This window comes from Formica exsecta, unplaced genomic scaffold (assembly GCF_003651465.1).
Source record: "Formica exsecta isolate Colony F162 unplaced genomic scaffold, ASM365146v1 scaffold108, whole genome shotgun sequence".
In the NCBI taxonomy this organism is placed as follows: Eukaryota; Metazoa; Arthropoda; class Insecta; order Hymenoptera; family Formicidae; genus Formica; species Formica exsecta.
In genome coordinates this window covers 448,629-474,795 of record NW_021848419.1, presented here as the reverse complement: position 1 = coordinate 474,795, position 26,167 = coordinate 448,629, and the positions used below count along the sequence as shown (strand labels likewise).

General features: G+C 44.3%; 2 protein-coding genes across 2 annotated transcripts in view; one reads left to right on the top strand and one right to left on the bottom strand.

The window, feature by feature from the left end:
* LOC115234610 (lysine-specific histone demethylase 1A) overlaps positions 1–26,167 on the bottom strand; it is a 104,851-nt gene that overhangs the window by 43,365 nt on the left and 35,319 nt on the right. The window lies entirely within an intron of this gene.
* LOC115234596 (toll-like receptor Tollo) lies at positions 1,435–6,778 on the top strand. Its single transcript, XM_029805777.1, has one exon. It carries the CDS (start codon positions 1,435–1,437, stop codon positions 5,152–5,154), a length of 3,720 nt encoding a protein of 1,239 aa, XP_029661637.1. The 3' UTR covers positions 5,155–6,778.

Genomic DNA, 26,167 nt, shown 5'->3' with positions numbered 1-26,167 from the left:
ATTATATAATATAATTAATATAAAAATATTAATTATAATATTTCTTTCTGTACATATAATAATGTAAAGAATTTTTTTCTCTCTCTCAAAAATAAAATTTAGTTTAAATAAAAATCTCTCTAATAAACACACAATAAATTTTGAAAATAAATCTATAATGTATGCATTACTATATTGCATTAAATATAAATTAATTGATATAAAGTGCAAATTACAGTGCAATGTATGTTTTTATAAGTCAGATGACCACGGGAGAAGTGCGACGGAAATCTGCAAAAAGTATTTGCGAAGCATGGGACAAGCGGAATACAAACGTAAACGGGATTCGCACAAAGGCATCAAGCAAACATTCTTTTTCGAGATCCCATTCTACATGACAGAATCGTAGAAACGATGTGAGAACAGATGATGGTGAGGTTTCGTGAACGGATCGAACAGCAATACGATGAAAGAATAAAGAGGAAGAGAAGAGGAAAGATCGACAGAAGGGGAAAAGGGCAGAAGGAATGAAAAAGAGAGAAAGAGAGATGGCAGATGAGGGGAACACGAGATGCGGGGAGCGCGCGAAGAGAAAGAAAGAGAGAGAGAAAAAGAGAAACGGAAAAGATGCGCGATGGAAAAAACGGAAAGGAGAGACGAGGAAATAAGAACGTGGTAGATGGAGGAGGCTGCAGATGCGAAGGAGCCACTGTAAGGACCCGGAGAGTGTACCTGTCTTGTTTTTATAGGCTTGCCAGAACGTCGGGACCCGGGTACGCGGACGCGGACGACGACGACGACGACGACGAAGACGAGAACGAGAAGAAGACGGGGGAACTTGGTGGGAGAAGAAAGGACGGCCGGTCGGGGAGTGCGGTGAACGGGACGGGTACGGAAGGTGGCAGCGAGGGATCGGCGGCGGGGGAGAAGGGTAACGGAGCCCGCCGGGGCCTTACGACTCTGCCAACCAGTCCTGGAGGAACCGTGGGCCCCACCGGAGCCGCACACGCGCGCGTCGTCAAACCGTCGCGGTAACTTTCCGTCGTCCAAAAGAGATTTTTTCTCACCGACGAAGGCGATAATCACGGGGTCGCTGAACCTGCTCTCCGCTCTTTTTTTTTTTCGCGAACGCGTTGTTGCGTCGTGCGTTCTATTAGCGGGTTACTTCGCTCGTTCGGAGCTCGTGCGAGACGCAAATCGTGCCGAGGATGAAACCGCCAGGATCGTAAGGTCGAGCGTCGACCGAAGAGGCATGGAGAGGTGCGAGAGAGTGATATGGATGACGTGAGGTAAAAAAAAAAAGATAAAAATCGCGTGACAAGAGACCTAGTGGTAATTTAAATGGATCGACGTGCCGGTTTCGCGAGGCGCAGCGGCGTTAATCGAGACTGAAGAGCGGCGGGGGCGGGGGGGATTCCACGTTGATGGAACATTAGAGATCCACTCGGCGAAAAGATGCGGGGTAGACCTGCCTTCCTCGCCATATTGCTGGGCACGATATTCGGCGTCCTCGGCGCGTCTCTCAGCAAGGCGCTCAGGTACAAAGCACCGGACGAATGCAAGTGGATCACGACCGGCGACGCCGAGGATGATGTGTCGCTCGTATGCCGTTTACGTACCATCAACAGCGAACTGGAGAATACCAACTTTAGCGTGATACAGCCGCAGCATACGGTGCGCCTGCGACTGGAATGCAGCGACGCTCTCTTCTATCAGAGCTCGTTGAGCGCCGGCAGCTTTCGGCCGTTGGTCGAGCTGCGCGAGCTCGTCATCGAGTACTGCAAGATCGGCAATCTGTCGGACGACGCGTTCAAGGGGCTCAGGGAGCTGCGAAATCTTACCGTGAGGACGCATAATACCGATTGGTCGGCCATGGCGCTCGACGTCTCCGCCGGCGCCTTCACCGACGAGCTTCGGCAGCTGGAGAAGCTCGATCTCGGTGAGAACAACATGTGGAGTATACCGGAGGGCGCGCTCTGTCCCCTCGTCAACCTCGAGATTTTGAATTTGACGAGAAACCGGCTCAGGGATATTGCGGGTTTTCGCTTCAACGCCGCGGCAAGATGCCTGACGAATCTCAGGGAATTAGATCTCAGCAACAATAGCGTCGAGTCGCTGCCGAGTGCAGCATTCTCCGGTCTGACGAGACTGCACAGTTTGGATTTGCGATGCAACGCCATCGGTTTCATGGCGGACCGCGCGTTCGAAGGCCTCTCCTCGCTGGCCATCTTGCGGCTCGCCGACAACCGTCTCGCCAGCCTGCCGCCCGAGTTGTTCGGCGACGCTCGGGACATACAGGAAATTCATCTGCGTAACAACACGCTGAGTGTCTTGCCACCCGGACTGTTCAGCGAGTTGGAGAAGTTGCTGGTGCTGGACCTCTCGCATAACGAGTTGACGGCGGAATGGGTGAACGCGGCCACGTTCAGCAATTTAAAGCGTCTAGTGGTACTGGATCTCTCGAGCAATCATATCGCGCGGCTCGATCCGACTGTCTTTCGCGATCTATTCAGCCTGCAGATTCTGCGGTTGCAGGAAAATTTGCTAGAGAGCCTACCGGAGAATACGTTCTCGGCGCTCCACAATCTGCATACATTGTTACTCAGCGACAATCGGTTGACCATCATAGACGCCACCACGCTGAGTGGTCTCTATGTACTCAGTCTCCTCTCGTTGGACAACAACCGGTTGCACACGATACATCCGAGCTCCCTGAGAAACGCTTCATCCCTGCAGGACTTTCATCTTAACGGTAACCGGCTGACATCGGTGCCGGACGCGCTGAAGGCCACTCCCCTCCTGCACACTCTCGACCTCGGCGAGAACCTCATCTCCGAGATACCGAGCGGCACCTTCGACCACGTGGCGCAGTTATACGGACTTCGATTAACCGAAAATCATATCGGCAATCTCACCAAGGGCGTTTTCGATCGTATCAAGGAGCTCAAGATCCTGAACCTCTCGCGTAACCGCATACAGTACATCGAACCCGGGACCTTCGATGAGAATCTCAATCTACAAGCGATACGGCTCGATGGCAATCAATTGATCGACATCACCCATCTCTTCTCCAATCTGCCGAATCTCGTCTGGCTGAACGTCAGCGACAACAAGCTCAAGTGGTTCGACTACGCCATGATACCGACCGGGCTGCAATGGCTCGACATACACTCGAACGAGATCCGCGAGCTCGGCAACTACTTCGAGATCGAGACGCAGCTGCAGCTGAGCACCTTCGACGCGAGCGAGAATAAGCTTACCGAGATCACCGGCAACGCGATTCCCATGAGCGTTGAGCTATTGTTCCTCAACGACAATCTCATCTCCAAGGTGCAGAGTTATTCCTTCTTCAAGAAACCGAATCTAACGCGAGTCGATCTCAAAGGCAATCAGATCCGGAATCTCGAGCCATACGCGTTGCGCATCAGCGCGGTACCGCCCGACAAACCGCTGCCCGAGTTTTACATCGGCGACAATCAGTACCTCTGCGATTGCACGATGGAGTGGCTGCAACGCGTCAATCGACAGAATCAAACGCGGGTGCAACCGCGCGTGATGGACCTCGAGAGCATCTATTGCAAACTCTTGTACGATCGCGAACATGTGTTCGTGCCGCTGGTCGAGGCGTCGCACTCGCAATTCCTCTGCAAGTACGAGACTCACTGCTTCGCTCTGTGCCACTGCTGCGACTTCGACGCGTGCGACTGCGAGATGACGTGTCCGCACAACTGCACGTGCTATCACGATCAGTCATGGTCGGCCAACGTGGTCGATTGCTCGAATGGCGGCCACGCGAATCGGTTGCCCGAGCTGATACCGATGGACGCCACGCGGCTCTACCTGGACGGCAACGATCTGCGGGTCGTATCAAGCCACGCCTTCATCGGTCGCAAGAAACTTAAAGTGCTGTTCCTCAACTCGTCCAACATCGAGATCGTGCAAAACAGATCGTTCAACGGGCTGCGCGACCTGGACGATCTACACCTGCAGGATAACCGGATACGCGAACTACGCGGCCACGAGTTCGAGGGACTCGACGCGCTACGGCAGCTGCACCTGCAACGTAACCGCATCGTCGCGATCGGCAACGACACGTTCGCGTCGCTGCATTCCCTGCGGATTCTACAGCTACAGAACAACCGTCTGACGAATCTGGCTTTATGGTCGCTGCCGGGCTCGATCGAGATCAGCCTGGCCGGGAATCCTTGGTCCTGCGAATGCGATTATCTCCGGAGTTATCGCGAGTGGATGCGCGACCCGAGCATCCGTGTCGCGGACGCGTCCGCGTTGCGTTGCGTGTACAATGTTACGGAATTCGAGGCGTTCGGCGACGAGGTGTTTACGGACGATGAGTTCGGTTTTTCGGTGAGCGCGAGCGAGCGCGTCAACGGTAACGAGAGCATCTGCACCGATGCAATCAACATCGACGACGACGCGCATCGCAATTACACCAAGACCATCATCGAGAGACAGATACTGCAGGATTATCTGCCGCTGCTGGTGGCGACCCTGGCCAGTTCCCTCGTCGTGATACTCTTGTGCTTGCTCGCCTTTGTGTACCGTCACGAGTTGCGCGTGTGGTTCCACTCGCGTTTCGGCGTGCGGATATTCTATCGGAGCAACGAGATCGACCGGGACGATCGAGACAAGCTGTTCGACGCGTTTGTAAGCTACAGCTCCAAGGACGAAGCGTTCGTCGCCGAGGAGCTTGCGCCTGTGCTCGAGATGGGCAACCCCTCGTACAAGCTGTGCCTTCACTATCGGGACTTTCCGGTCGGGAGCTTCATCGCCGATACGATCGTGCAAGCGGTGGAATCGTCGCGTCGCACAATAATGGTGCTGTCGGAGAACTTTATCAAATCCGAGTGGTGTCGCTTCGACTTCAAGTCGGCGCATCACCAAGTACTGAGGGACAGAAGACGCCGGCTAATCCTCGTGCTAGTCGGCGACGTGCATCAGCGCGATCTCGATCCGGACATACGACTGTATTTAAAAACCAACACTTATCTGCAGTGGGGCGACAAGCTATTCTGGGAGAAGCTGCGATTCGCATTGCCGGACGTGCCTAATAATCAGCGGACGACGCAGCAGCGGACGAGGCAGCCGCCGCCGGTTCGACGGCAACATAACAACAGAACGTCCAACGGATCGCGCACCGTGTCCGTCCATATATGATCCGTTTGTACGCGCGTGTGTCAAGTGAGTCATTCGTGTCGAGCGAACAACGGACGAAATACACATAGTGTGAGAGGAGACGAGCCTACGCTCATGAATCTTTGCATTCAATTTTCAAGACGCATTCAGACGGTGCAATACGACGGTATAGTGTGTGTAAATAAAAAAAAAAAAAATAACGGAGGATCTATATGTATAAATAAAGCGTGCCACGTGTACATAAACGGTGTGTGATAAGAGCGACGAGGTATTTCAGATGCTCTCTGCGGAACGTGTAAACCAGGTGTGTTACGCGCGACACGTAAAATCTGTAAATTGTTGTTAAGCGAGGGGGAGGGGATAATTAAAACGAAATCGTTGTGTAAATAGAATGTCGCGCGGTCGCGAATTACGAGCAAACTGAGATCGTTACTCAGCTCACGTGCGACGATTACGATTGAGTGTGACGGTGCGTGCATAAGTACGTAGGTGAATGCGTGCATGTGTGTGTCGTAATCGTAAAAGGAAAGAGATGCAGCCTGTTGCGGCCGTGTACTTAAAATTCGTTACTTCTATGCGTTCTCGTTGTTGAAGAGATTGGCGACCGTTATTATCGATTCGACTGTAGCGCGAATAATTACACAGTCGATCAGCGGACCGCGCTGGATTTCTCGGGGCGAGTGTCGCATCGTAATAATTTTAATTTCATCGGCAGCTGCGCCTCTCGCATCCACGATCAGCTTTTACAGTAAAATATCGCTTAAATATCAAACCGACGCACCTGTCTGACGCAACACGACGACTCGACTGTTTAAGCCTGGCTCAAGCCGCTGCGCCAACACACAGTGATACCACTTCCTAATTATAATTATTATGTATATTTAATTGTGTTTCTACTCTCTGGTTGATGACGAATTTCATCCAGCAATAACGAGCTTACGAGTGTCTCGGCGGCAGAAGCGTTGATAACGCTTCACGGTGATAATGGAAAATTTTGGGGGCGAACATTGTAAAGTATTATTTTAGCCTTATTTATTTCGTTCGAATCGATAAAGAGACTTTATGTACGACTTGAGTGCGCTATGTTTTGTAACGAGTGAGAAGAAAAAAAAGATACGGGGACAATAGTGTAACAGAGTTCGCTTGCCGTCGATTAATGATTAATTTAAGAAAACACATAATTTACGCGCCGCGCGCGAAATTTCCATTTGAATTCGACGGTCTCATTATTTGCCGTGCAAACATGAATTAATATACGAGATTAATTAAACTTGCACATACACATTTATATGTGGAACATATATAAATTGTACATATATATTTTTATAAACGTATAACGCAGACGGTATACTTGTTCTTTGCACAGATGGCTCAATCACATCCCAGTAATAACTTCAGCATTAAGAAAACGTCGATGTGCACTCAATAGAAGATAAAACAAACTTTATGTGACATATCTTATCCTAAGTGCGACAGTCGAATTCAAAATGCGCAAGGAAATTGAACTGCTACTACAAATATTCGAGATATAATGTACAAACGTGGAATCGTCGAATTCTTTAGCTTTCCTCGCAAGCGGTTATCATATTTCGCAAAACTATTCGACACACAACGAAAAAAGATATTATTTTAGAATAAAAACTATGACTGAATAATAAAACATTCTCTCTTTTTATGTTTTTAATCCTTTCGTTTTGCATTTTACTTTTCTTGCCTCCCCTCGAAAATGTACGCCATATTACGTTTCCAATCACGTCCTGTGGATTTCCGAAAAAATTTTCAATCGATATAAGCACTATCAAAAATTTCAATAGACATATCAATTCAAATATCTTCGTATTCTGTTGCAATATTAGTCATTCTCAATTTGTGCTTTTCAAGGCAAAATATTACTTTCCTCAAACGTATTTGTGTCAAGAGAGAGTAAATGAGTGAGTGAGTGAAGAAATGAGTGAGAAAGAGAAAAAGAGAGAGAGAGAGAGAGAGAGAAAGAGAGAGAGAAAGAGATATCAAAGGCGCATTAAAGCGAATTTACAAGCGGTATGCAGAGCGCTTCCTCATTTTCAGTTAATGCAATAAAATGACAAAGCGGTATACGCGATATTCATGGCATGACAATTAAATCTACCATTTCGATGCAGGCTTTGTGTGCCATTTTCTGAGGTAGCTCGAGAACAAAACAATACTTTATGTTAATCGAGTCACGTCTGTATACATTGTCATCACGTCTTGTTACCGTTGCATCAGCAGAATAAGTAATATCTACCTGAGGATAACAGAAAAGAAGGACAACTCGATGGGAGACATTTAAAGCAGAATTTCGCATATTATATCCTTGTAATAAATTATTCTAACTTTCAAATAATTTTCCGCAAAGAAGACACGAAACAATAGCAACTAAACATTCTAGTCATCTAGTCGGGATAAATTTTCATATTTAATATAATTTAATTCACATACAAATATAAAAGATATAAAGCCATGTGCAAATAATTGCTGGTTTCTATTACAACACACGAAGAAGAGGCTTGTGAGAAAGAATGTAAAAATCTAACTTGTCAATTATAATCTTCGATCTTATCACGGCAACGGCACGCAAAGATCCACCTGCATAGAAAAGCGAGACTAAATGAGCCACGCAGGAAAATTGTAGCTACGTGAAAACGCGAAATTGCTCGGCTCACTCGATTGCGATGTAATCGTCGCGCGTAATCAATGCGCTAGTAAGCGTAACGTAACAGAGGCGCGATTCGATCGACGCGGGAAATAACGTGGTAGCGCACCGCGACGTTGACAGACGCCGGAGAATATTACAATGCCGATATCGCGCGGTAACGGTGTCACGATAATGCAAGCGAGCGAAAGAGAAGCGAGCAGAGTCCCACCCTACATACCGGTAACCATTTTGCCGGGGCTATTTTGCGGTCTGGCTAATGACTAAAACGCGGAATTTGTGTGCAATCGCATTGTACTCGGCGCTCGTTGCTCCATAGCAACGATATCTCATAGCTGCGCGTCTCTAACATTTCCCTTAGATACTTTCCTCGCACCACAGATAGATCGATCGATCGTGATGTACGTTCTTCTCGCGAGAACGCAACGCGCAATATCGATTTTATCTTTACGCGCAAGTGACATTTAAGCCGACTCGGCGAATTATTTCTGACGAGTAATCAAACTAATCGGCCTATGTCTCATGATTACATTATCCGATATCTATTTACCGTAGCGGGACGCATCGTTGGTTTAGCCGTGTTAATCACACGGGAGCTCTCATTATGAGAAAATAATTCTGAGGGAATAATTCCTACGATACGAGAGAGATTCGCGGAACAAAGTTTGCAGAAAATTTTATAAAAACGCGACACCGGTCTGTTGGATAAATCAGCAACGATGGCGACTGCATCTCCGGGCCGGTAACGAGAGTCAACGCACCTATCTGCCGATCCTGTTCTGCCACTCGTGTAATTAACAAGTTCTTAACAACATATCACGGGTAAAACACTCGTTGCATCGCTCTTATGCTCGTTGAAAGCCCCTGGTCAAGGCGGACTCGTCAACCTCGAGTCCCCTCGAGTATAATTTAATGTACCGAGAAAAATTCGAGATACCACACTAGCGAGTCCTTCGCGCGGGACGGCGAAGCGAGAGAGAAAGAAATTGTAAGGATGGAAGGGAGAGATCGTAAGATTTCAATGGTCCAGATCCACTTCAAGCGCGCTTGTGGGCGCGAAAGGAATCAGGCGTGTCTATCTCGCCGGAATAAGTAACGAACCGGACGAAAATCGTTCTCAAACGCGCGCCACACAGTTTGATAACGGAGATTGTGTAAGGAATTTATAAACCTGTTCTCACTTTGTTCTCTCGTTTATACAATATAAATGGGACAAGACGGTGCAGCGCGCGCGCCAGTAGCGGCGCGAAGAAATTAGCGAGGCGATGGAATCTGCGAAGTTAAGGCATAAAATTGATACGGCCAACGTCTTTATACCCATATATAAATCGACGCGACGGGAACAACGGCATACGAGCAATAATATAACGCGACACGCGAGAGAAGAGTCGATAATGAAAAAGGCACCGTCGGCGAATAACGGATTCGAGGATAAAACGACCGGCGCGAGTAAATAATTTTAATGCGCGTAAAGTCGCAGCGGCCTTTACTAAGGAAAATAATGAATTAGGAGCGACAGAGAAACTCGCGGGACCGCTTATTCCTTCGTCCGATAATACAACCCGCCTCCGCTCCCTACGTTTTCGCAGCTCGCTAACTCGTTCGTTCAAGCAAGCTCCCCGAGAATGCGGCCTGCATGCCTACCGACCTCTCTCCCCCCCCACCCCTCTAATCTGGTCGCCGATACTTTATGCGGTATAACGGAATTTCTGTTTGCACTGCCAGCCACAACCGGCACCGATCGTCGTCGTCGTCGTTATTGTCGCGCGAGCCCGGGTGATTCGTGTCTCGAATCGATATCGACGATCGATCCAAACTGTCCCGCGTCGGATCATTGAGCAGCCGCGTTTTATCACAACTCGTCGAATCATCCAAGAAGCCGCAGATTGCGAGGAGACATTCGAGAGTCGTCATTCCAATCGAGATCCGAGCAAAATTCGCAATAGGCATTGAATCACTCAAGTATCAGGATTTGTGTCACCTTCCCGTGATTACAAGCGTTAAAAAATCAACGACTCGACGACCATAATAATTCACGACGTAATATTATGATTGATCAGGATAATTCTCGAGAGAACTCGGTCTTCTCTCTTCTTCGCGAATTTATCTCACGTATAATCGTATATTTTATATATAAGCGCATCTCTCTCTTTGGGTGCAGTAACTAACCGCCATTGCACTTGCCCAGATACTCGAAAAGAGATAGTAAAGAAGAAAAGAAAGAGAAGTAAAAAAAAAAAAAGAAAAGAAAAGCCGCGCCTTCAATCACCGATCCCGCGTGTCGGCTGTGAACTTTATGCTCGCGCAAACGTTGTCCGCGTATACTTTAGTTATCGCGATTGAGAATTTAGTGTCCTGTTTGCATTGTATCGCGAAGCGAATGCATATTTCACACGTGCACTATGGCCGCCGCCGTCGTGTGGCAGCTTGCTGATTATGCGGACCGTGGTATAGTCGGTTATCCCCATGCATGCATGTACATAGTCGCAGGGTACAACGCGCGCAAGGGCACCGTGTAACATCATAATAAGTCGCAGAAATCATCCGTGCTCTTTGTGCCTGTTACTTTCAAATGTAGGCGAAAGAGCGGAATAATGACGTTAAAGCGCGCGACCCTGGCGGGTATGGTATTCCAGATAATGACCGACAATTAATTTCGTCCCTTACCTACTCGGTCACAAAGAATATCGCGTCCATTGTGCTCGTCTCAAAGCTATTCTCGAAGCGCGACACGCATATCTCGCGTGCTCGATTAATGACTACTCTTGATATAAAAAAAAAAAAAACCGTTGCATATAAAGGTACATTAGTAATAATACCTCTTGATAATTTTAGGTACAATTTGCAAAACACTTGTGAAACACGGTAAATTATTATATTAAAATATTATATTTTCTATGCCAAAAAACGTAAAAATTAATTACACGTTTCAACAAAAAATAATTCTTGCTTTATTGAAAATTAAATGTAACGCGTTAATAACGTTAAAATGTAAAGTATCTTGCGATTTACTTTGTAACTGTCTTGAATCCCGATTGCCAACGCATCAGCAAACGAGTACCTAGTTTATCGTGTCAAACGCAATTAATCAGGAGCGCGGCAGATAAATTTCTCTCGAAGGTAGATATACGTCGATTTCTCGTCATCGATGATGAAGTCAATCTTGACGAACGTTTCTCGGGTTCACGGTATAGAGAAGGTATTTCGTGATTTCACGATCGCCCGTTACCCGAGACTCACGCGAGCGCACGATCGTCGGATAAATGGACTTTTAACGAACCCCACGTGCGCGCGAACGCCGGATAATTCGATTTATTAAGCAAGTGTTGCCTCGTCCCGAACAAGCATCGCTAATATTGACGGAGGTGGATCTGCCTGTCGTTGCGGGACTGACACTGGCGGAAGAAACATTTCGTGGCGAGAGCCGCGCGAAGGCTCGATCGATTACAAAGCACTTTCGCGGAACATTGAATTGGATCCAACCTCTTCTCGGTTCGACGAGAGAGAGAGAGAGAGAGAGAGAGAGAGAGAGAGAGAGTGCGCGAGAGAAAGATTGAAAATACAAGTTGCACCGAGCGGTGACTTTAATCAACTCTTTGCAAGCGCAACTGCTCGAGAGGAGAGTCGCGGGGCGTGTCGAGCCATTCCCGGCATTCGTGTATGGTTACAAGTGCGGCACGGGAGAGACTTTCGTAATAATACCATGGGACCCCGTTGACACGCTTCGTTGAGCATTAAAGCCAGCTGACAATCCGCCAAACTTTTCGACATTTTCAGAGCGCCGTTCGCCATTTTCTTCAAAAGAATCAACGGTATTTCCCTCTTAACAGTCGAAAGACCCGAAGACTGTTTTCATCATCGCAACATTCTATTCGCTCTCCTCTCTCGCCATGCAATATTATAGAAATTTTCTATATTAGTTCTACTACTCTCATATGTGTTAATTACGGTCTGACGTGTTTCATTCCGCCCAAATATTCCGCTTCGGCGAAATTCTGCTTTCCTAGTTTCTGTATAATGTAATGCAAATATATGCGAGGGCCGCCAGGATTATAGAGGATCAGTTACGCAGTGCGAATTGAGTTGATCCAATCAAGCAATGAGCTGGCAGTTAAGGATTAATTCCCGTATCTTATTAAAAAATATTGCTATTCAATCTAGATTTACAAAGTTCGTTTACATTTTATTTTTTATCGACTTTGTAATATTACTTTCAAATATATTTTTATTAAAAATATATTTGAGATATTTAACTTCTAGCAAATACATATTTCTTTTATCTTCTTATCGTATAATTTTAATCTAACCTATCGTGTTAGAAACTTGAATGTGAGCTATCTTTGATCAAAGACGGAAATTGAAATTTACATAACAAGAAATTAAGTGAAACACTTCTAAACTGCGTCAAAGGTGTAACCGCAGAAACAAGAGCGCGTTACGCTCGGTCTCGTCACTTTAATTGCATCTACGGATCCATGTAATAGATGTGGAGTTAAACCAACTTGTACAAGTTGATTCTCGCGCGATCAAAGCGCTTTCGTATGTAAATAAAATTATTTTAAGTTTCCAATTACAGAGAAGACGCGCCATCATTAGAAGATAACAAGCCGTTTCGCGACTTATATTTATCGGTTATTCTTTTCAAAAAATGTGCATTACGCGACACACAGTTAAAATATATATTTATATAAATAATAATTTTTTAAGCAAATTTACATACGTATTATTGGCCGCGCACGTCAAATGTAAATTTCTGTAAGTTGTAAAATAACCATAAAAGGGGGATGTGTACATGCGCACAACCTCGTTCGTACACGCGAGCGTAGCCTTGCGGGAAGAACATCTGCTGCTGAGAAAATGAGCACAGCTGCGAACGATCGAAATTCTCAAGCACAGCCATTCCACCCAATTTCGTGTCACGCGCGACGGCAAACGCAAAACAATGAAACTTCTGGAGCAATGAACGCTCACAGTGTTCGCCTGATACTCTCGATACATCTGTAATTGTCGATAAGATTGCTTCCAAGATAACAATCATCCCCTACTTCAGTCGCAAACATATAATTCTAACTCTTCTATATGTTTTAGTTATTATTAAAAAAAAAAAAAAAAGATTCTCTCAAAGAATTTCAACATATCTTTTTTCTTTTGGTAATCTATTATGTATAAAGCAGCTTTTTGATAAAACGCTATCGCAATTTTTGCCAAAGTATTTCAGAGAGATATAATACAATATTGAAAAATTTTATGGCTGTAGTTACACAATATTTCTATATTTTTTATATTAATCAAACTGCATATGTATATAAAAAAGAAAATTATTTTAAGTTTATACAAATTTTAATTTTTTGATCCATTATAGCCGTTTCAAATTTTCAAATTTTATCTTTATTCTGTATTGAATAATCACAAAAATCTTTGAATAAAAATGTTCATTCAGGTTTGCTAAAACTTTTGTTTTTTTGCCGTATTGTATTCACAATCTTGTATTTCAAAAATTTAACTTTATATTCCAGAATTTAATACATGTATACAGAAATCTATAATTTATGTCAAAATTTCCTCGAAATTTACTGAGTTTTACGAAATTTTTATATGTATTGGCCGTATTGGAGACAAGTTATTTTAAATTTTGACTTCTTAAAAATTAGAAATATTTGTTTTTTCGCCTATACAAAATCTAAATTACAAACCTTTTTAAACTTAAATTACAAGTATTCGGAAATGTTTTCTGAAAATATTAGTTTTCGCGCATTCGTCACAAAAAATCTGATTGTATTCCCCGCTCAATTTGATGCAGTTGCAGATAGAGAAGCTTTACAGCATGATCGCGGCTCGCAAATCAACTGAATAGCAAAGAGAGAAGAACGTTAACACGAGGCTAAGATCTATGTCCTTCCGCACTTTGGACATGCGATTTAACACTCGACTAAAGCAGGAATTAAGTTATACGCTGATTATGATAAGTAGGAACTCTGTCGAATGATTAATACGCATGTTGGCTGGATTTATCGGTATGCATCGTTGAAGATTCCATTGCGGTAGTAATTTTCGCGCAGATTTCCGCGCCGTAAGGATGCTCAGGTAGAGAAACGAATGACGATGACGACAACAACATCCTGACCCTGGGTGCTTCCGACCTGCAGTTTACGAAGTTGCATAAATGAAGTTTATGAATCAAATGTGAATATTAATTGGCATGCGACGCCTCTTGACGTAAAAATAAAACTTTCGCGATTTTATTCGTGACAATCAAACTCGCCCGACGATGTCGCTCGTTCCGAGTTGCAGTCGGGCCTTATTTGGTCCTTCAGCGATTTTCCCCGTGAAAGAAGAGCGTTTGATACTTTTCCAAGACCTCCGTCTCGGAATGCGATTTCCATAATGAAATCTCGTATGGAAATGCCATTCGGAATTTGAAACTGCGGAGAATGTGTGACGCGATGTGTTCGCGACATTTTTTATTCTATTCATTCTACGCGACTAGAAAAAAAGAGAAAGAGAGAGAGAGAGAGAGAGAGAGAGAGAGAGAGAGAGTAATGTTTTGGCACATCTGGCCATACGATCGTATTCGCTTCACTCGTCAATCGAATCGAATAATCAATGTTGCGATAGAAATTCCATGTTTATTTATAGGAACTTACGAGTACGACGACGAAATTGGAATCTCGCGAGACGACATCGACGGACCCTCTAAACGACGTCGGTGAAGATGTCCTCTTTAATTTAGAACGGTCCGAATGTGCCTGTACCGGACAGGCTGAATCGACACATTTTACTGAGCTAGAATGTCGGTAGATGCAAATCGCATCGATCCAATCCGGTCGATAAGATTCTCGATCGAGTGATTTCGCAAAAGAAACACCCGAGTATACTTTATTTATATTCCGCGAAGCGACTCTCTTCGAGGAAATTTTTCCATTCCGATAGCTTGCTTAAGTTTCCACAACGAAACTGCACTCGGGGGTTAGTTTCCTTTTTCTCTCCCTCTCTTTCGCGATAACATTTAACTCTGAAGTTTTATTACCATACTTCCGTTTGAACGCACTACATCAAATTGCGGTACCAGAAATCGCGAGTGAAACGATATCAGGAAATTCAAGACGCGGATCTTTGCGTCAATACGATGGGTAATATATAACATGAATCTATGTAAACGCTTTTCGCGTTTTCTTATCGTTACCGTTCCAGTTTTCTTGAATAAAACGGATCCTCGACTGCTATTTTAATCGTAAAAAAATCGCAAGAAAAATTGAAGCTTGAAAAGAACATATAGAAGAGTAAACGCAATCTGAATATTGAACGATATACCTTTCTTGTCACTGCATTTTTTTTTTTTTGCTACTACTGACGATAAACAATCAAAATAAGAGTATATAGAAAGATTTCGAAAATTGTGCAGATATATTTTCATCCTTTTTTTTATATCACAAACTCTGAAAATTAAAATTATTGTAAGATAACGATGACAAGCAAAACTCAACTCACTACAAAATGCAAAAGTTACATTATTCTTTCAGACATCATCCATCCTATATCGCGATTTGTTTATTCGCGGAGTCTTTTACAAACAATTCAAAGATTTCGCACCATCAGGCTCGACAATAGCCAGCGAAAAACAACGCAAACGCGTAAATAAATCGACGCTATTAACCATTTAATGAACGATGTCGAGTCGCATTGCGCGGTTAAAAGATTTGACGGACATTTCGCAGCAAACTGCGGCGTAATTGTATACAGAATAAATAGTGCAGAGAGAGAGAGAGAAAAAAAGAGAGAGAGAAAAAGAGAGATAGGGAGAGAAGTATTGAAATTGGCGTGCGCAATGCGGAGCCGAAGGCGGATGTTTCCGCAGAATCGAACCGCGGAAGAACTTGAAAGTACAAGGATTCGCATAAAGAGGAGGAAAACTGGAAAGAGAGGAGGGTATACCTCACTTCCTTCGTTCGTCCTTTGTGTCACGTACGCAATTGAATAGAACGAACGCGAAGACCGATCGAGACGATCTTGCGGTCGGTAGTGTCCCATGCCGAACGTAGTCCCATTCGACGAAGGGAATGCTCTTCCCTCCTTTCCCCGGGGCCCCGGGTATTCGTCCTGCTCGTCCGGTTATCCGCGGGGTACGACGAGGGCGCGACGAAGACGGTATTAGCGTTCAACGGTATAACAAGAAACGCCCGAGCTCTTTCTATCCTACATGTCCCTTTCTCCCCTTCTCTCGCCGAATTTTCGCCCTCGCACCTCGCCAAAAACCAAGCAATTCTTAAGCTGGATTCATAATGAAAATTTCTACGTGTTGATATTTCAATAATTAAATTATTTTTAAAAATTTGCGACAATCAAATTTAAGCCATATCACGAGATCGAAATTAATCCATTAAAAGTAAATTTTTTTTTATACATTTTTTTTCACCGCATACAACGGATTTATATAAACCAAACAAATTTCGGCATTATTAACCATACACAAAATTGTAAAAAAACCACAGTTTACGCGTATCTATATAATTTAAAAATATTGAGCAATAAATAAATTTGTTTAAATTTAAAAAGTTTATATAATGATTAAATTTAAAAAATCTAGATTTTAAAGCAAAATAAAATCGCAATTTTTATTAAACTAACCACTGACCAAATGCATCATAGATTGTCTCGTAAATTTAATAGTACGCAATAACTTTAAATAGGCTCGCAAAGATTGTAAAATGAAACACTATCTAGCTGATAGAAAATTTTGAGGAAAGAATTTGGGATTAATTCGCGTATTAGGGAGAAGCAAAAGTGCGTCTATATCGTTAGCGTCAACCGTTTCTCGTCAACGTCGAGCCAACATTAAGGCCGGTTTACGCCAGCGACATAATGTCGCAGTGGTAATTAAACGCGCCACTCGGGGCTAACGTGCCGCGACGTAACGACGACCTTTCCGAGATTTGCCGCTCGTTTCTCTGCTTCCACCTTCTTTTTCTTTAATTAAATGCCACTGACGACGACCAAAAGCGGACGCGCGCCGATGCGGCCATGCGATTGCATCTCGAATCGGTTGCCCCGCCGGAGATATGGCGCCTTAAATTTCGCGTGGATTCGTGCCACGAACGATACGTGCACGAGGAGAAAGATGAATTACGGAGATAGTGGTTTAGCGGAGAAAAGCTTATCGTCGAGATTGGCGGCGCAGTGCCTCGCGCTGCTCTAATAATTAATATCTTCGGTAAAGGAAGAGGGAGAGAGAGGGTGAGTTCGATCGATATCGTCAGGCTAGCGATAGTGATTACTATCGCCGCGATGACTTAGCAGAGGCTGACGTCTCAAAAATGCTCATCGCGAAAATTATCGATGAATCCTGCCTTATCTCTGGACGTAGTGCGCTATCTTTTGCGTATAGATTTTCAGATAAACGGTTACGCGAAGCAATCATAAAATAGCCGATAACGAGATGTTACGATAAAGCAGAATAGCACACATGTATCGCGCGTATGATTCATTCGAATTTCTTACTAAACTATTTTTATACAAAAATACGAGACGATGCGTAATTTCTTCCAGCACTTCCGGCTACCGTTCTACGTGTATCCATATTTTGTTATAGCGTCGAGAAAAATGGAGTGTTTACGAACACAAGACACTCTCGCGGAGAAATGTAAAAACATCTCGACAATAAAGCCAGTCAGCCAGTTACATCTAGGGAGAACGTAATGCAATTCGCCGACTTACGTCCGGTCCTCGTAGCCGGCAAACTTACGGCCGACACAAATGAATGTCAATATCCGATAGAGAGAAATAATTCAACGAACCGTACTCCCGATTTCCGCGCCCGTTCCCTTATCCCTTACTTTCCCGTCCAACTTTTCTCTCTCCCGGAAGACCTGTCTCCGAGAGCTAATACCATTCCCTCTCGCCAGGGAATGAGAGAGAGAGAGAGAGAGAGAGAGAGAAAGAGTAGACTTTGCCGAGGGTAGTGCACGATGCATCTTCCGTTTCCCGCTTAACAACAAGGACCGAGTTCTCTAACGCTCGAGAGAAAGCGTCTTAGCGAGTTTTCCTCGAGTAACAACAGCGGCCGAGAAGCGCGACATCCCGGTGAGAGAAGGAATCTCGGGACGCGATGTCTCCGCGAGTTTCTCGAACGGGCAGGGATCATGCAGAAAGGGTTGACGGACCGGCCACGAGCGAGAGAAGATACGGCGAGGAGGTGAAGGAGGAAGAAGGAAGGGGGGGGAGGGAGGGAGAAGGGAGATGTTGCACGTTGGTGGGTGTTACGACCAGGGAGATGGGGGGAGGTCGAGGGAAGGAAGAGGAGAGCCCGGCGTGTATCCGGTATTTGAGCCGAAGGTGTTGCGTGCAAGTTAACAAGCTAACGAGACGCCGTGCGAGCGCGATTTTCTTTCCTATCAACCTCAATCTGCTTCTCACTCTCTTTCCTTACCCTACCTACCCGGGGCCCCACGGCTCTCCCCCTCTGCCCTCGCCATCCCTCAACCACTCTCTCTCCTCCCTCTCCTTCACCTCTCGCGCATGATTCCCTTTTCCCGGCCTTTCCCTTCGCCTCTTTGTCTCTAACATCGACGTGTACCATCGCTGTTTTATTCCTTCTTAATCTCTTCGCCGTTTCTCCGTCCCTTCGCTTTCCTTCTCTCTTTTCGCCGGTCGTCGCGCGGCTCTTTCCACGGTAAAAAAGATCGCGGCGACGATGGCATCGTGCCTCCCGTTTTACGGCACGTTGAGCCTGTCAGTGCGAGTATGCCAGATTAACCTGCACTCGTTAGTAGACCGCATTAATGCGCTTTTAACGTTCACCCGGTTCCTCGGGTGAAACGAAGATTGAATTATTCACGATCGCGCGCGACCGGTTATCCGTCGCGGAAAATCCATGTTTTTACGGATACATTGGTGAAAACGCGAGATTATTAATGCTCCAGGCTAGATGCATCTCGATATAAACGTGTTTTACAAATTTGAAAATCACTTGTAAATGATTTAAGCGTTGCTCTTTGAAATAAATCATCGCAAATTGAAATATTCAATTCTATTTAGAAAAAAGATAATAAAACCCGACATCTCTCTCCTAAAAGATATACCTTCATGTTTCAGCAATTAAATCTGCTTTTTATTAGAGCCGATATAAATATCGGCTTAATTAATTTACTCATTAAAAGTTCATAGTTTACGCATTAGTTGCTCGAATTAATTTGTGTTGAATCTAAACTCTCATTGCTTCTTCTTGTCCGATGACCGAATATGATGCGGTTTGTCGAGAGAAGTCCTCTCTCTCTCTCTCTCTCTCTCTCTCTCTCTCTCTGAAATGTGTATTATACCGAATGTCAACAATTCACGCGTACTCGTACCTATCTTTCTCCGAAGCCGAGAATGAAGCTTCTCTCCTCGCGGAATCCCCGGCATCGCCGGTGCTTCGCGATGCACGCGCGCGCGCGCGCGGGGAGGAACGGTATACGGGCAAATAATTAATTTGCTTTATGCACGTCGGACGATTACCCCCGCTGTGTGAAACCGCTCGCAGCGTATAAAAGCGCATTTCACGGTGAGGTAATGCGGATAACGCTCCGTAACTAGTTGCCGCACCGCGCGTTTCGAGAAATGGAGGGAAGAAAGGTGAGAGAGGAGGATCAGTTATGCGATAATGACACCATAAGTGTAGTATGATAGTACGAAGTATGCTGGTACGATACGCAACATTTTTTTTTGTTCATAATTAAGACGCGCGCCGATGTGCTCTCATATCGCTCTCGCGATACATCTCCGACCGTTAATTACGCACATGAAATGTGTATTATACCGAATGTCAACAATTCACGCGTACTCGTACCTATCTTTCTCCGAAGCCGAGAATGAAGCTTCTCTCCTCGCGGAATCCCCGGCATCGCCGGTGCTTCGCGATGCACGCGCGCGCGCGCGCGGGGAGGAACGGTATACGGGCAAATAATTAATTTGCTTTATGCACGTCGGACGATTACCCCCGCTGTGTGAAACCGCTCGCAGCGTATAAAAGCGCATTTCACGGTGAGGTAATGCGGATAACGCTCCGTAACTAGTTGCCGCACCGCGCGTTTCGAGAAATGGAGGGAAGAAAGGTGAGAGAGGAGGATCAGTTATGCGATAATGACACCATAAGTGTAGTACGATAGTACGAAGTATGCTGGTAAGATACGCAACATTTTTTTTGTTCATAATTAAGACGCGCGCCGATGTGCTCTCATATCGCTCTCGCGATACATCTCCGTTACGAGGTGATGTATAAGCTCGCATAATTACAAAAGTGCGTGCGCGATTGTCTCGCGGACGGGGGGAAAGAGGCGAGCGACGTGTCTAGCAATTTCTACCGACCGGGTCGGTTTTCCCCCGGCGTGCCCCATTACCGGGAGCTACATCATGGGAAATTAAGAAAGCCAACAACAGCGGCAACGCGCGTATCCGCAACGGCGGAAAATTTCCGCGGGCGATACGACGATTGCCACTTTGCGCTTCGTAACGTTTAGACACGGTACTAACCGCGAGTTTCTACCCCTCTCTCTCTCTCTCTCTCCCACCCTCCCTCTCTCTTCGTTCACCGGAACAGTGAGCACCACTGGCAATGCACCGCCAAGTCGTGGAGAACGGTGGGAATACACGTGCACGACTGTGCTGTACGAAAATTCATATCCACCGTGGCAGGCAGAGGCAAGGTATGGCATGGCATGGCAGGCAGGCAACCAGACACATATAAAGGCAAAGCACGACCATCGAAATATATATTTGCGCATACATTTTTTTCCCCGCGCGGTTATACAATCCGCCAAGATATTCGACGCCGAATAAAAAGGGATCGTTGCCGTTGGCTTTGAAATAAAAACGTACGCGCGGCTTTCAAATACATTATCGGGCGAATTCTTGTTTATGGCATTCCAAAAAGGTGGCACGGCGTAGATATCATTCGCTTACCCGTTAGGGGGACGACACCTCCATAGGTATAAAAGGGGCATTCGCACGGCACCGCGGATACACTCGCGTCGTGAATAACAAGTACGATGTTGTTACGAGCGACAAATATACATTTGCTCTCTTCTCTCCCTTACTCGCATTTTTCTCTCTCTCTCTCTCCCTCTCTTGCACAACGGAAATGTTTACGATGTAAGCCGCGTGCATTTAATAAAGATATCGAGTAACAAATCGATAAAACATATCGCGATGTATTTCGTATCCGAGTTTTGTGGATCGAACATGCGTTAATTGCATCGCTAGTTAAATAATTCTTCGCGAGATAGGAACAATGCCATGAAACGTCAGTTCCATCAGTTTAAACACTATCATTCGGCCATTCAGGATCAGTCATGAAATCATCCTCTACGAGAGTAACGAGGCGATAATTAATACATATATCGAAATACCGCTGTTCGATACGGCCGCTTATACGTAATTCAACGGACATTAATACGCTCGATGATGGACGGATGTTCATTCGTGGCGAGCGACTCTGTCGGGCGAGTCGTAATTGTGAGTTACTGTTAATCCTTTATATATATAACCGTTTTTTCTCTACTTTCCCTCCACGACCTGTCCTCGCACGAAGATTCATGGGTCGCGGCTGTCGTCAGATTTAGTTAGATCCATTGTCGGCCGTTTAACGAGAACGCTTGATGGAAATCGCGCAGCTGTCTACTCGCGCGACTAGACGAGCAAAATGTCCGCTTGAAAGTAATCTAAAGAATATATGCGGATATATTTGTACAACTCCAAAAACAATTCACGATCCGACAACAGATCATAATTAAAAACTCCTTTATGCCATTATGTCCAAGTTAAAATATTATCAAGTTCGTTAGAAAGAGATGAGTTTTCGAGCGCATATTTTTAAAAATTTTCCAAATCTTTATTATTTATACCAAATTATTAATAGATATTTCAAAAATAAGAAATTATTTAATTATAGAAAATAATACTAAATATATATTATTAATTTCATTTTTGAATCACGGATTATTCAAATAAAGTTCCAAGAAGTTTATATCAAGTTCTTAAAAAAAATGTGTAGAAATTTATATAAAAAAAAAAACAAATAAATGAAAAGAAAAAAAGAAAGTCAAGTTCATTATATAAAGTCAAGTAGCGCGAATGAGTCATTCGATTACGATCAAACGACCTGGAATGAAGTGTAAATGTAATCTCAGAACGCGAGCGCAATGATTTATCGGGCAAGTAATATTCGTGTATAATCGCGTGCGAGAAGATCTGAAACGCTAGGAGTTTCGAGAAAACTCGGGCAGGATGTTGACTCGCGCGAGGTCGCGGGTGAAGGACAGCCGGCGACCGTAAGTAGGTAGTGAACGATGCTCTTAGCGTTTCCTTTCACTCTGACAACGCGCTCCATAGTTATCATTTCTCTCGCAAATTACATATAGCGGACGGGATAAGGGGCACGAACGCGAATCTTTCGCGTAGCGAGCTGTTAGCGCGTTTAATGCTTCGAGAGTCTCGCCCGCCCCCACACTGGACATACATACATGTAGGAAATCGCTCTCCTCCCGCGCATTGTGAAAAATTGCGCGGCCACATTGTGTCGTAATTGCAGTCCCGCAATCAAGATCCGCGCGCGCTAAAATTCGTCGAGCCGTGGATGGTATCGCGACGACCACGGGTGACGAGGACGCCGAGAGAGTCCCACGCATCCTCCTGCTCGTCATCGACCGAGTTCGCGCGCATCCTGCACGCTGAATGCGAGAGGCGTCCTAACGGCGTCGCGTGTACGACCTGCGTTAAATGCGAGAGGCGTCACAGCGCTTCGCGGAGTGCACGACCCAGTGACACTCGGAGCCGATCCTCGATCCTTTCAGTCAACCCAGGTCACTTTCGGTCAAGTAAAACATTCGCATGCACAGCTTTTTTTAATCGCGCGAGCAAGTAAAATAGCAGGGGAAACTGAGATGTGTATAAAAAATAATTGAGGATAATTATTTCAGAAAAAGAAATCCCGGTAAACCATTTATAATCGTGACTGCAGCGCAATCGTTGCGACGAGATTCACCGGTTGGTAAGAAAAAATCGTGTGAAAGTTTCTCGAGACGAAGAAGAGAGCAAAGAGAAGAAACGGTGGACAAAGAAAGTTGGCCCGAGATATCGTGACCTTTCGGTCGAACGTGAATCGCGCATTCCGCTGATAATAACCGCTATTACCTGACTCTATTTCGGAATACGTGCAATATACTAATAAGGAATATGCCACCTTTCTACACGGCTTCCAGCTTTCAGACTGGAGGAGATCGCTCGCAAAGAAAATGTCAAACCTATAATGATCCGCTATATCGGTGATGATGCGTCTGCATGTTGCATCGTCATATCGCGCGATGGAAAAGTGTCGCGAGTAAAGAGGTATCCATAAGGATATCGCTTGGCATCTTATATTGAAAGCGATTCTCGTATATTTTTATGGACACTTACGGCCTGTTATAGAATCTTTTAGCGATGCAGAATGGAATGCCCATAATCTACTGCTGTGCCTATCAGTCTATACAGATGCTGCGAATAAATTTGCGGCATCACGCGCCGCTTTCCTCTAGAAAAATCTTATTCATAAATTCGTTCCCGATTCATATAAATCCGACGGTAAATTTAACATATAAAAGATTCCAAACTTAAAGTCGAGTGTCGTAAAAAATTCTTTTTTTTCGTTCCCATCCATTCCCGTCAGAATTTACGTTAAATGTAAAGTCGCGCGATATATGAGAGTCACATTTGACGTTAACATGAATCGTAGTCGCCTCATCAAGCAGTCGAATGAACGTATTCAACGCTAAACATGCGGTCAAGACAAATCCCTCCCAGTTTCCGAAGCGACGACCAAAGTCTCTCTAACCAGCGGCCTCCGTCCTACATGTCGATAGCGTGTACATGCAGCCTTCTCCAGAGACGGGAATAAAGGACGCGGCGAGAGAGGTCCACCGTTCCCCGCCATAACTTATCGGCCACGTCGGTGAAGAGTTTGCTATGCACGCTTTCTTGAGATAACCTTTCAGGCCGACAATTATTGGTAATATCGATACCGCACGCCCGTCGGCCCGAGGAGCTCACCTCCGTTCCTCGAACTCACGATCCGCAGCTCGAGAGAGGCTCGAGTTCTCTCTGTAAATTACCCTCCTCCCCGCCGCCCCTTCACCGCCTTCCACCTCTCCCACGATCGCTGCCACCGCTCTCGCTGCTCCCCCTCACCCCTCGACCGTCGCGTCCCGTTGTTTACAATGGTCGAGCGAACCTAATGAATTTCCTCTATGCAAATAAAAGCAACAATGATAATTATGATTTACGGCACGTCGCGCAAAAGTCCGGAGAAACCGGTGACATGGTTTTGCACAACCGATACCGATTTCGCACAAATGAATTGGAGGACACTAAACAGTGGTGGTACATTTCAAATGTATAAACTATAGAAAAACATAATTATAAAAAATATAATTATATTATTTAAAAATATATATATATTTTTTTTTTAAGAACAGGAGATAAAAACGCATAAGCAATATTTAATTAAAACCTGAAAATTGAAATTATTCGTAAATATATTTATTTTCTGTTTCAAATGTTATCGCGTGTCCGATCTTTGACAGCAAGTTGTAATGTATCACGAAAAAAAACAGATACATCCATGAATTCTTTATTGTCACGTCAAAAAAGTATAATGGCCTTATGTAAAAGTTAAATGACAAATTAAATGATCGATCGTAAGTTACCAAAAAAGAATTATTTTCGCCAATTTTATACGAACATACGAGGATATATGCAAACTTTAAAATCACGATAAAAAATATAGCGTTCAAAGTTTAGTCACGTTTAATTTGCTCATGTTTAATGCATTTTGATCATGTTTGTCAAAATTAAGCGATAAGTCACAGTTGATAAAAAAAATAGATCGAACAATTTGGGGATTGTCTATATACATTTTCGATCATTGAAACGTAAATTACACAGCAGCTAATTAATTATTGTGGCGCTTCAGTTAATCAGCATCAACAAACAACATGCGATTAATTTAGCATACATTTCGTCGATGTCAACGAAAATTTTCTCTGTTGATCTAAACGTATCTAAACACGCGGAAGCGTTCGCAAATTTCCGTACACATCACAGCATCATTAATTCAAGAAATATCTAAAACGCGCAACGCGCAATGAATACCTACTACGTAATATTTTCGTAGAGTACTAATCGCACGATAAAAAAAAAACAGTTAAAGGGAAACGGACATCCAAGCTAAAAGCCGACATTTAAAGAAATATGTATCACGATCCCGTACGGCCGTCCGACCGGAAAATTATTATCATAATGACCGATAGAGAGATCTATCCTGCCGGTCGAATAGCAATAAGGAAATGCAGGTCGGAATGTCTCGATTGAACCTACCTTCTTTCCCCTCCCCCTCCCATCCACCTTCTCTATTCGTCGATTACGCTGCGCAAATAGAAGAGTACATCACTCAACCCGCGGTATGCATACCCATTTGTCTATTTCCGCGCTGATATTGATATCCGCGTGCGTCAGAGATTGAACCGACCTGCCAATATAAGGCCACGAAATGTGTATTCGCGAGACTTTTTTCCCTTCGAATTACTTAGCTGCCAACAGAGGCGTGAATTATTCAATTCGCTTGGGGAGAGAAAATTTCCCAAGGTCCACAATACAGGATCGCTACATAAATTTTATTCAGAGTAAGACATATCACTAAAGCGATATATGTTTGGAATTTTTATGACGACAATTATTTAGTATTTTGTAGATAAAAGATTTTATAAGGCTGAAACTTTGTACAGAAAATATGAAAAAGATCTAATAAGAGAAAAGCCACGAATACTCTTTTGTTTGGAGAAATTTTATACAGTTAATAAAAGCATATATTTAACATAATAGTAAAAAAATTGATATTACATTACATAGCATTTCAATTGAAATTATTACATTTACTTTGTTTTATATTATTTTTTTATCATAATACCAAATTGTCATATATGTATACACAATTTTTTATTAGAGTTACGTTTTAATATAAATCAATATATATTTATTCTAAAATTTTGTTTTTTATTTAATTTCTCCATGTATGAAGTGAAAACATGTCACACATGTCTAAAAAAAATTGAGAAAGAAGAAATTACTCAGGAAGAATTCTCATTTTTATCATTCGTCTTGTTAAGATATTAACATATTTCCATGAACGACGTTACTTGACGAGTAATGAGTGTACGCTAAACAAAGTCTGAGACATTTGCGCCGAACTCATCACTATCTCAAGGACGCGTACGCTCACCGTACTTGGTTTGAAGAAGCGGTAATTATCCCGCACGCAATGCGTGCGGCTGAAAGAAGTACCATTTCCCTAGTCCC

Coding starts and splice junctions, on each gene's coding strand:
- LOC115234596 (XM_029805777.1), top strand. CDS start 1,435: ATGCGGGGTAGACCTGCCTTCCTCGCCATATTGCTGGGCACGATATTC.